Raw genomic sequence first — 15780 nt, 5'->3', positions numbered from 1 at the left:
TGATTAATTACCCTTTGAGGAGACTTTAGCAGAGGTCTTATCATTTCTGCATTCACAGCTGTATTCTCCTTCATCTTCTTTAGTCATGCCAGTCACAGTGAGAACCCGCTTAGCACCATCTGTCCTAACACAGTGCCTGCCTCCAGGTTTAATCTCACGGCCATCACGCTGCCAGACAACGTCCCCTGTGGCTTGATTTAGTTCACACACCAGGCTAAGTGCACCGCCCAACTCCACTGTAGCAGGTTTCAAAGGGACAACAAACTTCAAAGCTGAATCTGAAAGGAAAACATGAGAGTTCGACATCAAAACAACATCTGACATCTGAAGAGGTCTGTACTGCAATTATAAACAATTCTACAACTTGCCTTTAACTTGAACTTTGAACTCCAGTTTGTCATCCGCAGTTTGACAGGAGTATGATCCACTGTCTTTAGATTCAGTGGATTTTACTATGAGGGTACGAGAAAGGCCTTCTTTTTTCATTTCATACTTGCTGCTCTCCTTAAGCTCCACACCATCTCTAAACCACTTCACACTACCACTCTCTGAGTTCAGCTCAGTGGTCAAAACAATGTTTTCACTTGCTTGAACAATACAAATATCCTTGACGGTCTTCTTCTGGAACTTGACAGCTGCATCTAAGGAGAAGTAAAAGCTTCTTTTTAGTGCTTTCTGCAGACAATTATCAATACTGTGGCAAAGTAAATTATGTTTGAAAAATATATCACCTGTCATCTGCAGCTTGAATACCAGCTTCTCTGTTCCAGCCTCACATGTATATTCTCCAGCATCTTTTTTCTCCATTTTTTCTATCACCAGCTCACGACTCTTGCCCTTTGACTCCATGTGGACTGCTTTGCTGGAAGTCAGCAGCTTGCCATCCTTGTACCACTTCACTTCTGCCTTGGAATCAGAAACCTCGCAGCTCAGGGTGGCTTTCTGCGACAGAGTAGCTTTCACCTCCTTCTTGACTGACTCCTTGTTAGAGAAGCCAGCTGGGAATTCTGCAGAGCAAGTAAAAAATATATAAAACATATCTGTCAATCTGAAATGCATGGACACAGCCAACAGCTTCCAGCTCGTATTGAACAGACTTAATGAATGCAAACAAGGGGAACAAGAAAAAATCAACACACAATGCTACAAACAAAAAGACCAATTCAATTCACATTTGCATATTCCCAGAAATAATAACATCTCATTCCTCCTACCTGCCACCTGTATCTTAAAAGCCAGCTTCTCAGTCCCAACCTCACAGAAGTACTCTCCAGCATCCTTCTTCTCCACGCTGTCGATCACCAGCTGCCGACTCTTGCCCTTCGATTCTGAATGGATTGTTTTGCTGGAAGTCAGCAGCTTGCCATCCTTGTACCATTTCACCTCTGTCTTGGTATCAGCTACCTCGCAGCTCAGAGTGGCTTTCTGGGACATAGTGGCTTTCACCTCCTTCTGAATTGACTCCTTGTTGGAGAAGGCTGACTTGACTGACTGGATCTCTGCAAAAGTAATAATGGAGAATGTTACGGGATGTCACCTCCCCATTCATTTTAATACAACTCATTAAAAAATATTGCACAACAGAAGATGCAAGCCAAAATATAACCAGGAAATTTGCTTGGAGCAACCAAACTTCAACAGCGATTAAATATGATGGATAAATGTGCAGACAAGACCAGCAAACTGTGTTGTGCAGCTGAATTAACAATTAAAATATCTGTAATAGCAACATACAACATTCCCAATTCAACCCAAAAACAGCAGTTCCCCTACACAAAAACTTAAAATCCTCCGCTTTAGCTGTTTTTGGTCAGCTTCACCCAAACTTTTCAAACAAGCAGACATTTGCACAAAGCACATCTGCTATTCCCTTTGATTCCTCGTACCTGTCACCTGTACTTTAAATGCCAATTTTTCTGTTCCGACTTCACAGATGTATTCTCCAGCATCTTTCTTCTCTACCCTGTCGATCACCAGTTGACGAATCTTGCCCTTTGATTCCATGTGAACTGCTCTACTGGAAGTCAGCAGCTTGCCATCCTTGTACCATTTCACCTCTGTCTTGTTATCAACCACCTCACAGCTTAGAGTGGCTTTCTGGGAGAGAGTAGTTTTCACTTCCCTCTGGACAGACTCTTTCTTGAGGAAAGCGGATTTAGCCTGGACTTCTGTAGAAGTAACTGTGAAGGAGTGTTGCGGCAGAACAGTTACCCATAGAAAGAAAGTGCTTGACTTTACAGCACAGACACCATTTTGGATTTACGGGACAAACACAGTCAAAACATACAGACACAGTGCACAGAGCAATAAGCTCCAATAAAGCATGTCAAATTCAGGGAGATTCAACATTTTGCAGTGATGAAGCGAAATAAAATTGTGCGTATATAAGTTGCCACGGAGAGGCACAATGAATACATCAAAACCAACTAATTCACAAAGAAAGAGACCAAATCTGTGAACAGGAACTGAGAAGCAACAAAGCCACAACAACACCAGAGCTGCTCCTGCAAACAAATGCTACAAGAAATCAAGGCATGAAGCTCACTAGCGCATACAAGCGAGAAAATATCCCCATTTTTCAACTGTCATCTGTGGTAGAAAATGTAAATACCAAAAATGGTATTCCGGACAGCCCTGAGGAGAGCATGTCAGACATCTCCATACTGAAGCAACCAACAATTCAGCCAAAATGTGACATTTACAATCAACACTCAGAGGAGACCACAGACACGAAGAGAAAACACACAATATCTACTGTTTTCACACAGTGAATGCCATTTTTAATCTGTTAATAAAAAAAGCTGCCATAAGACTTGGTTTCATGACTTGAGAGCAAAATTATTGTTCCTTTTCAATGTTTTAAATGCTCAATGTTTCTAAGTGACAAGCTTTTACACAAATATCATATATCACATATAAGATTTTTTAGTTTTTTTTAGTTTTTCTTTATTTTCATGTTTATAACTATGTACATGCCCCTCAAAATAAACCAACAAGTAACAACAACCAGCAGGATTTGATCATTTAATGTGGTATTAATTAAACATGGGCTTTCTCCTTACCTGCCACATGCATCTTAAAAGACAGCTTCTCAGTCCCAGCCTCACAGATGTACTCCCCAGCATCTTTCTTCTCCACGCTGTCGATCACCAGCTGCCGACTCTTGCCCTTTGATTCAGTATGGATTGTCTTGCTGGAAGTCAGCAGTTTGCCATCCTTGTACCATTTCACCTCTGTCTTGGTATCAGCTACCTCACAGCTCAGAGTGGCTTTCTGGGAAAGGGTGGCTTTCACCTCCTTCTGAACTGACTCCTTGTTGAAGAAGGCTGACTGGGCCTCTGATGGAGGAGGCGTGGCAGAGAAAATATCAGATGTTATTCATTCAGAGCATACTAATGAGCATCCAAAAGGTAATATTATTTTGAAAATCTACCCTTCCTTACCTGCCACATGCATCTTATAAGACAGCTTCTCAGTCCCAGCCTCACAGATGTACTCCCCAGCATCTTTCTTCTCCACGCTGTCGATCACCAGCTGCCGACTCTTGCCCTTTGATTCAGTATGGATTGTCTTGCTGGAAGTCAGCAGCTTGCCATCCTTGTACCATTTCACCTCTGTCTTGGTATCAGCTACCTCACAGCTCAGAGTGGCTTTCTGGGAAAGGGTGGCTTTCACCTCCTTCTGAACTGACTCCTTGTTGAAGAAGGCTGACTGGGCCTCTGATGGAGGAGGCGTGGCAGAGAAAATATCAGATGTTATTCATTCAGAGCATACTAATGAGCACCCAAAAGGTAATATTATTTTGAAAATCTACCCTTCCTTACCTGCCACATGCATCTTATAAGACAGCTTCTCCGTCCCAACCTCACAGATGTACTCCCCAGCATCTTTCTTCTCCACGCTGTCGATCACCAGCTGCCGACTCTTGCCCTTTGATTCAGTATGGATTGTCTTGCTGGAAGTCAGCAGTTTGCCATCCTTGTACCATTTCACCTCTGTCTTGGTATCAGCTACCTCACAGCTCAGAGTGGCTTTCTGGGAGAGAGTGGCTTTCACCTCCTTCTGAACTGACTCCTTGTTGAAGAAGGCTGACTGGGCCTCTGATGGAGGAGGCGTGGCAGAGAAAATATCAGATGTTATTCATTCAGAGCATATTAATGAGTATCCAGAAGGTAATCTTATACTGAAAATCTACCCTTCCTTACCTGTCACATGCATCTTAAAAGACAGCTTCTCTGTCCCAGCCTCACAGATGTACTCCCCAGCATCCTTCTTCTCCACACTGTCGATCACCAGCTGCCGACTCTTGCCCTTCGACTCAGTATGGGTTGTCTTGCTGGAAGTCAGCAGTTTGCCATCCTTGAACCATTTAACCTCTGTCTTGGTATCAGCTACCTCACAGCTCAGAGTGGCTCTCTGGGAGAGAGTAGCTTTAACCTCCTTTTGAACTGAATCCTTGTTGAAGAAGGCTGATTGGGCCTCTGTGGATAACATCAATAAGTAATAAAATGTTGTTATGAGGTGTGTAAGATCACCAATGACTGACACATGAGACATCTAATTGGCACTTTCTTGAGGGCATCTATTCTATACATTAAGTATTTACTCTACCAGTCTTGTTTAGGATATTTTAAATCCCAACATTTATACTACATCAAATAAATGTGATGTGGAAAGGTGGTGAAATCTTAACTCACATTATATTCATACAGTAGCTCACAATCAGAGAGACAGAAATTAAATTAACTTTATAAAGCTGAAAATATTCTTAAAATTCTACAGTATAAATCAATTTGATCATACCTGACACAGTTATCTTGAAGACCAGCTTATCCCCTCCAGCTTCACATGTATAGTCTCCAGCATCACTCTTCTCCACCTTTTCAATCACCAGTTGACGAGTATTGCCTTTTACTTCTGAGTATATTGTCCTACTGGATATCAACAACTTGCCATCTTTGTACCATTTCACCTCTGTCTTGCTATCAGAAACACTGCAACTGAGAGTGGCTTTCTGGGAGAGAGTAGCTCTCACCTCCTTCTGGACTGACTCCTTGTTGGAGAAGGCAGCTATAGCTTGAGTTTCTGTGAAAAAAGACAAATAAGGTAAAGAAATGTACATCCTTGATGTGAAGTGTTGGATAGTGGTACGAAAGCATCATACTGTCTTCTTACCTTTTATCTTGACCTGGAATGTGACTCTGTCTGTTCCTGTCTCACAGGAGTAATGTCCTTCGTCACTTTTCTTGGCACCCTTGATGATGAGCTTCCTTTGAGTCCCTTTGGAGATGAAGTTAGTTCTTTGGTCCTCAGTGATCACAACTTGATCTTTTTTCCACACAACGGCCGCACTGGCAGATGACACCTCACAGCTCAGCTCAAGATCTCCTTTGAGGGACGATGACATTCCCACGGCTCCTCTGGCTTTGTTCAGAAACTTGGCAGGTTCATCTTAGAGAAAAGAGATACAAATTAAAATCCCTTTGAAAATGTGGATCTTAAGGTTTTGTTATCAGAGCAGCTCATGCATAGGAAGCATGAGTTGGAGTCCCAGAGAGTTGACTACATGATTACAGACTATCCTCCGTTTGACAGCTCAAAAGCATATGTTAGCTTCCATCACTGCGTTATTTATTTCAGTACATCACATTGTCTGGGACAAACTGTCCGCATTATGTGTGAAATCATCTTTACTGCAGACCATAGCAGACAGATTGCTGAGTTTGCTCAGGGATGAAGTAAAACTGTAAAATTATAATTAGTATAAGCACATTAGATTAGCAATCATTTTTAGGAGCATACCTTTAAGAGAGAGTTGAAGGGACATTCTGTCATCAGCTAAAGCACACTCGTAGATGCCCACATCTTCCTCTGTAACATTGTGCACCATCAGGATCCTTCTGCGGTCAATGATCACATATTCATACTTCTTTCCCATTTTCAGCTCCCGCCCGTTCTTCATCCAAACCACCTGAAGAAACAAACACAGAACAGATTGACAAAACAGACATAAGACATTTTTTGAGTAGCAATAAACAGTCATTTTGTAATACAATCCTGTGTTGTATAATAATAGATAAATCGAATCTTGATCTTGAACGATAAAGTAAAAAAACCTAAGGTTAAAAGAGTATATTCTAACCAAGTAGAACAAATGTTACTTTAGTGTGGCACTCAGCTACCTTTAGAAACAGCAGAAATACATATTCATATAGAAATGAATATGTTTTTCCTCCATTTCTAAAGGTAGCTGAGTGCAATGCTTCGTAACTAAGTAGTATTTGTATATTTTTTAGTCCTTGCACACTTTAAATTTAAAGGTACATGAAAAGAATCAGTGAAAGCTAAAAGTAAAGCTGGTATTGAGGTGTGTTCGCATCACAAACCTGTGCATCGTAATCCGACACCTCGGCAGTCAGCTGAGCAGTGTCTTGCGCACTACAGGTCACCACCTCCAGCACATCTGACTTGTTGGTGAACCTAACAGTAGGAGCTAAAAATACAGAGAAAGAATTACGGATTTGCATCTTACAAAAACATTAAATAAATATATAAAGCAAAATAAACAATAGTAAAATAAGAAAGAATCTACAAAGTTTTAAAGCACAAAAGTGAATGTACTGGAATATTTTAAAACAATTTAGAGCATTTTCTCTATCGAAAGTCTAACTGGATTTGAGTGCATACCTTTTACAGACAGGATGCATGTGCTTTGTGAGCCTCCCCCCACAAATTTGACATCAGCTCCATTCATCTCTATGGTCACGAAACGGATGAGCAAAGTGTGTGTGTTCTTAGACCTGGTGATGAGATAGTCGCCTCCGCTGCGCAGGAGGCGGCCATTTAGAGACCAGAAGCCAGAGCAAACAGCAGACAGCTCCACGGAGAGAGAGAACTCCTCATTAGAGACTGCAGTGCTGTTCATCAGGCCTTTCCTGATTTCAGCCATGGGTTCTGCAGACAACACGCAAACAAGATATGAGAAAAGAATATCTGAATGCATACGGCAACAAAGGGCACAGAGACATCACTCTTACCTAGGTAGAAACTTCCAGGCACATCCAGGTACGGGCTCTGGCCAAAGTCGTTCATAGCAGAGATGCGGAATTGGTAGCTGGCTTCTTCAGTGAAGTTGCAGATGGTGATCTCTGTTGACACAAGGGTTTCTCCAGCATTGCACCTCTGCCATGTCTGAGCGCCAACCTTCCTCCTCTCCACATTGTATCCCTTAATTGGAACAGGCCGGTCGCTGTCAGGAGGAGACCACTGAATGGTGATGGATGAGTCAGTCTTGTTCTGCACCACAGCATCGACTGGGGGATCGGGAGGATGCTTCCTTGCAGCTAGAGGAGAGAGAGTGATAATAAGATCAGTATTGAGTTATTGTAACAGGTTTTATTTTCATAGGTGGTGATTATTCTTGCCAGTTTTGATGATTGATTATGTTTGCCAGCTTATTGTAAACTGTACACTTTAACCCATTTTTAGTTTTTATAAACAATTTAAGGGCAGACAAATCCAAGGTACTCCAAAGCCATATAGCATAAGTTAAAATTGTGAAGAGCACCTACGTCTTATGTAGATGTGCACGTTGATTTGAGGGCTGCATCTCACAATTTTTTTCATTATCTATTACTCTGCCGATTATTTTCACAATTTTTTTCACGTTTGCTTGAAAATGACTGAAACGAATAATTGATTATCAAAATCTTTGGAAAATAATTTTCATTGACTAATCGTTGCAGCTCCAGTTGTTTTGAAAACTAACCTTTACAGGTGCTAGATGGGTGGGGTTTGCTGCAACACTATGCAAGCAATAAATACAATAAATTTCACTTTGGCATCCTCACCAGTGACGGAGAATCGAGTGGAGGTCTTGCAGTCTCCGGCCACAAACGCCACTTCTCCTGAGTCATCTGCCTGGCAATCTCTAATCGTGAGTGTGTACTGTCTGAGCACCCAGGCAATGGATATACGGGAGTCTTCCTTCAGCTTCTCGCCATTGCGGGTCCAGTAGGCATCTGGGCAGGGATGCTCCAGCTCCACACAGAAGATGACAGTGTCACTGACAGGAACTACTGTCCTCCGAGGAAGCTTCTTAGTAATGTTGCCTTGGATACGAGAAGAAGTGGATCAGGTATGCAGTGGATTCAGCCTACATAATTTCATTTCAGGTCACATTGATATCTCTTGATAATAGCATTGTACATTGTGTTGAACAAGTACTAAAGATGGAAACAAAGTCTCAAGCATACCCAGGACGGTGAGCTCAGCCACGGTGCGACTGCCTTCTTTCATCTCACAGATATAAACACCATCATCATTGGTGGTGACATTGTGTATGGTGAGACGACGCAGGGTGCCTTCCTCCTCGATGCAAAATTTGGCATTTTGCTCCAGCCGGGTTTCCTCCATAAACCAGTTTGCCTGGGTTTGAATGAGAGGCACCTCACACATCAGTGTAGCTGACGTTTTCTCTTGTACCTCCACATCCAGCAGCTTCCTCCTGAATGGCACTTTAGGCTCTGGGACAATGAAAAACAACAGAATCTTTAACAACAATGTTGACCCATATTGAGTCCATCTATCAATTACAAATTGCAGTAATTTCTTTATGATACTGGCTTTTTTCAAAACTTTCTACATTACTTTCCCTGCAATCTTAGATTTAGTTCAGGTTAGTAAAATATTAAATTCAAGTCCAAAGAAATTTGAAGTTAAATTCTCTTATTTCAGTCGAGCATTTTAAAAGTCTGCAATTATATATTCGCGATCACAAATGTTTTTCTCAATTGTGAAGATGTGTACGTGTTTGTGAATTGAAAAACCAATCAAAAAACTTTGAACATGTTCTGGGAAAAGTAAGGTATACTTTCTGAAGTTAATGAGCCAAAATATGCATAGCACTGCGTGCTTAATACCTATAAATCAATTGTAAAAAATGTTCCTAAAAATTGTTTATATTCATTTGACTTTGTTTACTTTGAACTACAGGTTTCAATGGGCTTACTACATCCACTATTTCAATGACGGTTGCAGAGCAGATCTCCTATGTTTCCCCCACTTCTCGGTTTTCTTATTGCCCGCTGCTCCATAACTGTATCCATAACATACTTTGGACCAGAGCCAACAGTTTTAACTTTAGGAATCAAGTGTTGAAACATGTGGAACTCCACTTTGAGTTACGGCTTAAGTCCACTGAGTTCAGTGGGTTTACATTAAAATATATCCTGAAATGTGCCTTCTAAAGGAGCTGTTTTCAGTTGGGCAGTTGAAAGTTTTTTGCTTTGAGAATATCAGGTTGCACATAAACACAGCTCATGTACTCGGCAAAGCCAGTCAAAGTTGGTAAGATACAGTTTGACTCCCGAGGTTGTAAATAAGTTGTTTGTAATTTATGTACGTACAGTATACTAAAGATTAACAACCTGTAAAAGCTATCTTTTATGCCTTGATATGTTTTCTTTCCCTGAAATGCTATTGACTTCCCTTTTCGCCAGGACCCTTTATTTCATCTCTATGTGATGTACAATTATCCAACATAAAGTTGTTAAATTAAATTAAATATACAAGATATGTTGTCTATTTTATTGAAAATGAAAAGCCAACCTTTTCTCCTTTCTTCATTGTTATTGTACAAGTTTAACAGAAGTGACAGATAATTAAGTGCCGGTAATTGTGCACTGTACTTGTTGTTACAATTTCTTTTCCATTCATTGTATTTTTCTCCATTTTATTCAGTGCTGTATTTTATGTATTCAATCTAACGTTGAAAATTGTCATACAAACACAAAAATTCATATTTTCCCTTGCAAACTTTTCCTTTCAATCCAGTAAACTAACAAGCTCCAGTGAAACACCAAAAGTGTCCATTTTCCTGTACCAATAATAAATAAGTAGCAATAAGAGGCCCAGCCTTCATTATCGGACTGAATGGAAATTGACAGCAGACATAAAACAACATCTCTATAATTTCATCTCCTGGGACAATTTCTTCCCGAGGGAAGTCACACTACCAGTGGTGCCAATGAGCTCCCGCAAGTGAGTGACCATCTTAGCAACTGTGAACCACTCATCACCAGCAGAAAATAGATGCAACACAACACCCCCCTTCAGAGGATGAGCCAGAATTCAACCTTGTTGTGAAAAGCCACACACATTTTGAGAGGTTAAATGAGGCTTTGGTATAATAGTGATCTGGACAACACTTACAGTAGTGCGGTTGCCGATACTAACTTTATCCGAGGAACTTATAGTATATTCCTTGATGTCGTATACCTACACTTTTATGGTTATCACAAACACATGCATGGACCACACTGCTGCACTGGGTAAAAGGTTCCTTCACTGCGATGAACATATGCACTGCAGTTTATTTTGAGTTAAATTACACATGCACCATCCTGGTGTTTAAATTTTCACAAAAGCAACAAATGTCTATTAATTTGCAGTTCAAAATAATCCTACATAAACAGCATACAAGTACGTAGACTACATACTGTATATAGTGTATATGTCCATGTATGTCTTACACACATTTGCTTATACATGTGATGTCCATATAAGTCACAATATACCTCATCTGCATCCAGAGAAAGTTAAATCGTTTTTAAAAAGTCTTAAACAATAACACTCAACAACAATTGTTTTTTCCCAGAATTGATGAAGGAAGCTACGAGTGAGCCATCTTACTTCCTGTACATGTACATTACCTATTGAAATAATGTCAAAAATTTGCAAAAGAAAAAGATTTATATTCATCTGACTTTGTTTTATGTGAACCAAAGGTTTCAATGTGTTTACTACACCTACTATTTCAATGGACGTTGCAGACTAGATCAGGTACATTTCCCCCATGTCTCAGTTTTCTTACTGTCCTCTGCTCCCCAGCTGTATCCATATCCATACTCTGGAGCTGAGCCAACAGTTTTAATTTTGAAACATAGTTTTCCCAGAGTTGATCATGAAAGTAGCTAACAAGTGGCCATCTTACTTCCTTCTTATCTCTATTGAGAGTTGCACATACACAGTATGTATCAGGCAGGAGAAATGGATCTGGTATCTTTCACAAATCACTGAAATTATGTCTCTGTCAACCCTGAAATGTAAAATTGACAATGAAAGCCTGGACTGGCAATTACTTCTTTGACTGCCATCTCCAAATGTCAAACTAATGTGTTTAATTTGCAATGAGTGCATTGTGGTAATTAAAGAATAAATGTTCGGAGGCACCACATTTAGAAACATCAAACTTTCGGGACAAACTTTCCAGAGGGATCACAGGAAAGGACGCTAAAGTACAGAGTTTGATTGCATTATGATTTAATTTTTTCGTTTGTTTAAAACTAAATAACACACAAAAAAAAGGGTTTGAAATACATTGCTTAAAATTTTTGGCTGATCTACATTTCCTGGTTTTAAAATCTGGCCCAACTAAATTTGTATTGGAATAGCCCTGGTGTACAGTATACTTGTGAGCCATTTCTAAAGATTTATGTCTTCAGTGGGAACCAATTGGCTTGGGGTCTTAGGGCTAGGTGCCACAGACATGGCAGAGAGTTTTCAGAAACAGATCAATATATTGCCAGTTTTCATGGGACTTGTTACTATAAAGGGAAAACAATTAATCATATAATTTATGACCATCTTACCTTTGACTGTTACCAACACAGCACTGTAGGTCTGCCCAGCCATATTGGTGGCATTGCAGGTGTAGAGACCATTATCACTCTGCTTGCAGTACAGGATCTTGAGGATGAAGTTTTCAGCTTGGTCCTCATAAATGACGTGCCTGCGGCCCTCACTGATATTTGTTCCATCCTTCCTCCAGATAATGTGGGGTTTTGGGTGACCCGTCACAAAGCAGCTGAGTTTGGCGTGCTTGCCTTCAGTCACCGTGCAGGTACGGGTGAACACACCTTTAGGCAGCTTCGCCAAAGCGGATGCCCTCAGCTCATATTCCAGACTCAACCCGTCTCTGATGCTGGCTGTGGAGGAGGAAGAAACAGAGGTGCTGCTTTCTACGGTGCGATAGATGGAGATGTCCTTCTTCATTTCCTCTTTGCGCTTTTGTAGGTGAGAGAGGAGGGAGGTGTTCTTGTCTGCAGTCAGGTGGCGGGAATCCTGGGCGTCTACGACAAGAGCAGCTGCAGCCTGTGCACGGCCGACAGTGTTCTGGGCCCTGCAGGTGTAGGTGCCGCTATCCAGGTTACGTACACTTTGGATCTTTAAGGTGCTGCCGTCACTTTCGTTTAGAATCTTGATACGGTTAGACTCCCCCAAATAGCGGCCATCTTTCTCCCAATCAAAGTTGGCTTCAGGGTGAGCTACAACACGGCAGAGGAAAACAACATCACCTCCCAAACCTACACGTGTAGAGGTTGGCTTAAGCAGGAAAACAGGGGCCCTTTGAGCCATCTCTGTTGGCAGGGCCACTTTGAGGGTTACAGCAGCATAAGCTTCCCCAACGTTGTTTTTGGCCCGACACATGTACTGGCCGCTGTCCTCTAGTGTTAAGTCATAGATGGTCAGGCGGTACACGTCTCCATCCTCCACGGTCTTGAAGCGCCCCCCAGACGTCAGCTTCAGCTTCTCCTTTTCCCAGGTGATCAATGGGGTCGGGCTGCCCACAACAGTGCAGCTCAGTGTGGCATCCTTGCCTACACACAATGAGAATGCCTTTGGGCGGCTGAGAAACCTGGGGACTCCTCCAAACAAGTTTGGATCCATTGTTTGTTCCTATAAACGGAGAACAGGTGAATATTACAAAACAGTACCAGGCGGGAAATAATATACAGCATTGTAGAGGATGTCCCATTTGTTTAAAGCGCAAGTTCACCCAAAAATATTTAATTCACTCATTATCTACTCACTACCATGCTGCTGGGTAATCGGGTTAAGTATTAAAACATGTCTCGGAGCTTCACAGCAAAACAGTGTTGTAGCATTCTCCTGTACAACTGAAGTAGCTGTGGATTTGTTTTAAAGAGTAAAAGACAACATTAAGTTGCTCTATACAGTTTATCGAGAGTAATACAAGTCTTCGTAAACCATGAGATCCCAGGTTGATTTGAAAAGATGTTATTTACACCCTCAACTTGTAGTCAAGCTCGTGCATCCACTTTAGATGAGATGCACGCTAACGCTTTTAGCTCAGGAGCTACAGTAAAAAAAGTTTAAAAAGGAAGTTAAAAAGGGTGTAAATATTGTCTTTTAAAATCAATTTGGGATCTTGGCTCAGAGACGTTGGATTACACTGGACGTGAAATGTATAGAGCCATTTTTAAGTTTGTTTGTTTGTTTGTTTGTTTGTTTTCCCATCTACTTCTGTTTTTAAGTGAATGCTGCAATGCTGTTTTGCTCCAGAAATGTTTTATGGACAACGAAACTTCACCCGACTTACCATATGCATGCAGGTGAGTAGATAATGACAAAATTATTTATTAAACTTATTCATTTATCTTTATTTATTTATTTATTCTTTTTCTGATAATTGTCATAGCTGGCAAAACAGCAGGTAGTAGATTGGCGTGGTGTATCCGATAAGCCAAATTCCCAAAAAACAATTGTGAATAATGGATAAATATGCAGTTTCACTGCAGTCCTCTTGCATTAAATAAATGTTTGGGAAACACAAATAAAATGTCTTCTGGACTGTAACAAACAAAACTACATATTTTGTATGTTCATATAAAGATTCTCAGTTATCTAATATATTATGACCAAATATATATGTTTTTACAAAGCCTGTCAAATGCGACCATTGTCAGATGTGACAGTTTAAGTGTACTCTATAAATATGTTATGGTATGAAAATAGACATTACTCCTCAGTTCATATTTATGGCTGGCAGTTACAGTAGCCTCAGTGTCAGTCAACACACCCCTGTCCTGGCCCTGCAGATATCACCAATACAAAGTCCCAACTTCTCGCCATGCAGCCTATTCGATAGGAAGGTAGTTTAATAACACAACAACAAACAAATTCCCCTGTAACAAGGTCAAATTGTGCAGACATGTGCCTTTCAAAGACTGACATTTGCGAGCTTTGTCACCTCTGTCGCTTGAACTGCCTGTCCCAAAAATAACCTCAGCTGTCAGACCCTGTCTCTGTCCATTGCCATTTGTAGAAGCGAAAGGGACATCAGCTGCTTGATAAAGCTCCCACTTCACAAACATAACGTTACTTCATCTCTCACAGTGTCCATTTTGTATTCTGTAATATCTCCAAAATGATGCTGGATTTCAAGTATTAATTAAACGTTTGTACAGCTGCTAAAACAGGAGCACACTCGTTTGTAAAGACGGTAAAGCACATAACGGTAACTTAACGGTAACTGGAAGCTGTAACGTTAGCTAGGTTAGCTTAAATTATTGTAGCTAGCTAACTGTTAGCAGTTACAGGTGTGAAAGTTTAGTTATAAGTACACATACAAGTCAAGAGTTAAAGTTAATTTAAAAAACTGCTACAACTTCGGTCAACTACACTCCTTGTCATTATTAATGTGACATTTAAAGCTGTTATCATTCATTAGACTAATAATTACTTTGTTCACCTTGAGTCTTCAGCCACTCAGGTAAAACTGAATCATGTGGCTTCAGTTGGCCGTCAAAGATAGATTTCCGTTGGACTCCAATATCAGTGTTTTAGAAATCCCACCCAAAAAAAAAAAAAGTCTTCTTTGTGCTCAAATATCCGTGAAATGGTTGTAAATCCAGGATGGTGGAACATCCCCCCAGTCTCCGGTGGTGGGCGGTTGACTAGACTTATTTCTTCTTTCTTCTCCGGTACCTCATGATGCCAAATAGCTGACGTGCCTATTTTGGCGCAGCCTCCTTTTCCAAAATAGACTTGTCATTTAGCTGTGCAGATAGGAGATAGCCTGCTGGTGGTGGTGAGGCCTGGCAGGAGCAGCAGCAGACTGGCCGGGGCCCCTGCACACTGCTGCAGGCTGCACACTACAGCTGGGTCGTAAACAACTCATCATAATGCCGGATTTTACTACCAAACTGGCTTACACCTGCAGAGAGGAGCTGTCAGGAGCAGCACTCTTTATGAGTAATGCAAATAAGTGGAATTATGAGCATACTAAGCCTGTGATTATGCACCATTTAACCACATTGTCTTGATCCCAGTCTGGTTGCTTTCCCTCTGTTTTATTATTAATAATAGCCTAATAATAATAATAATAATACATTTTATGTTAAAGCGCCTTTCAAGTCACTCAAGGACACATTAAAAAACAATACAATAAAGTAAGTCAATGCATAAAGAAGATAATCATAATACAAAACAGTCAATTCATAGTTTTTTAATGATATATTGAGGTCATGAACCCTAATCCCTCCTAGAAAGTATGCAAAATTTTCTATTTTGATTATTCCAATGTCATTTATTCAGCAGCTTTTTCTGTATATTTTATCTTATCACGTCTTTTTAAACAATTAAAGGGGCGCTAGGTAGTTTTGTAGATACATTTCAAACTCAGATTTTCAATATTTACAATATGAATGAGGTTATAATAAGAACTCATATATATTTGTATTTTCCGTGACTGAATAAACAAGCTGTTCTCAGAGGAAAATATGAAGCTAGAAAGGTGGCGGGATCCGGCTAATAGAAACAGTTAGGTAATCAGGCTGCACACTACAACTCGGTCGTAAACAACTCATTATAATGCTGAATTTTAGCCTACTCCCAAACTGGTTTACACCTGCAGAGAGGAGCTTTCAGTTGCAACACTGTTAGGCGTATTGCAATTAAGTGGAATTATGAGCATAC

The 15780-nt window shown here is 40.6% G+C and overlaps 1 protein-coding gene across 4 annotated transcripts in view; it reads right to left on the bottom strand.

The window, feature by feature from the left end:
* The window catches only part of obscnb (obscurin, cytoskeletal calmodulin and titin-interacting RhoGEF b), a 59285-nt gene extending 44340 nt beyond the window's left edge, over positions 1-14945 (bottom strand). For all 4 annotated transcript variants that reach the window (XM_084368134.1, XM_084368136.1, XM_084368135.1 and 1 more), the window contains exons 1-19: positions 14555-14945; positions 11652-12738; positions 8256-8525; positions 7851-8111; positions 7038-7343; positions 6688-6954; positions 6387-6493; positions 5803-5971; positions 5176-5451; positions 4804-5085; positions 4206-4481; positions 3825-4100; positions 3444-3719; positions 3063-3338; positions 1887-2180; positions 1215-1499; positions 732-1007; positions 369-641; positions 12-278 (exon numbers count right to left, since the gene is read on the bottom strand). In XM_084368134.1, the coding sequence (XP_084224260.1) occupies positions 12-278; positions 369-641; positions 732-1007; positions 1215-1499; positions 1887-2180; positions 3063-3338; positions 3444-3719; positions 3825-4100; positions 4206-4481; positions 4804-5085; positions 5176-5451; positions 5803-5971; positions 6387-6493; positions 6688-6954; positions 7038-7343; positions 7851-8111; positions 8256-8525; positions 11652-12729 (5515 nt within the window). In that variant the 5' untranslated portion in view covers positions 12730-12738; positions 14555-14945. The remainder of the gene's footprint in view (positions 1-11; positions 279-368; positions 642-731; positions 1008-1214; positions 1500-1886; positions 2181-3062; positions 3339-3443; positions 3720-3824; positions 4101-4205; positions 4482-4803; positions 5086-5175; positions 5452-5802; positions 5972-6386; positions 6494-6687; positions 6955-7037; positions 7344-7850; positions 8112-8255; positions 8526-11651; positions 12739-14554) is intronic.
* Between the last annotated feature and the right edge of the window lie 835 nt (positions 14946-15780).

The sequence above is a fragment of the Pagrus pagrus genome, assembly GCF_965226575.1.
Source record: "Pagrus pagrus genome assembly, chromosome: 12".
Classification (NCBI taxonomy): domain Eukaryota; kingdom Metazoa; phylum Chordata; class Actinopteri; order Spariformes; family Sparidae; genus Pagrus; species Pagrus pagrus.
The sequence above is the reverse complement of the archived record's forward strand: the minus strand, read 5'-3'. Positions and strand labels throughout refer to the sequence as shown.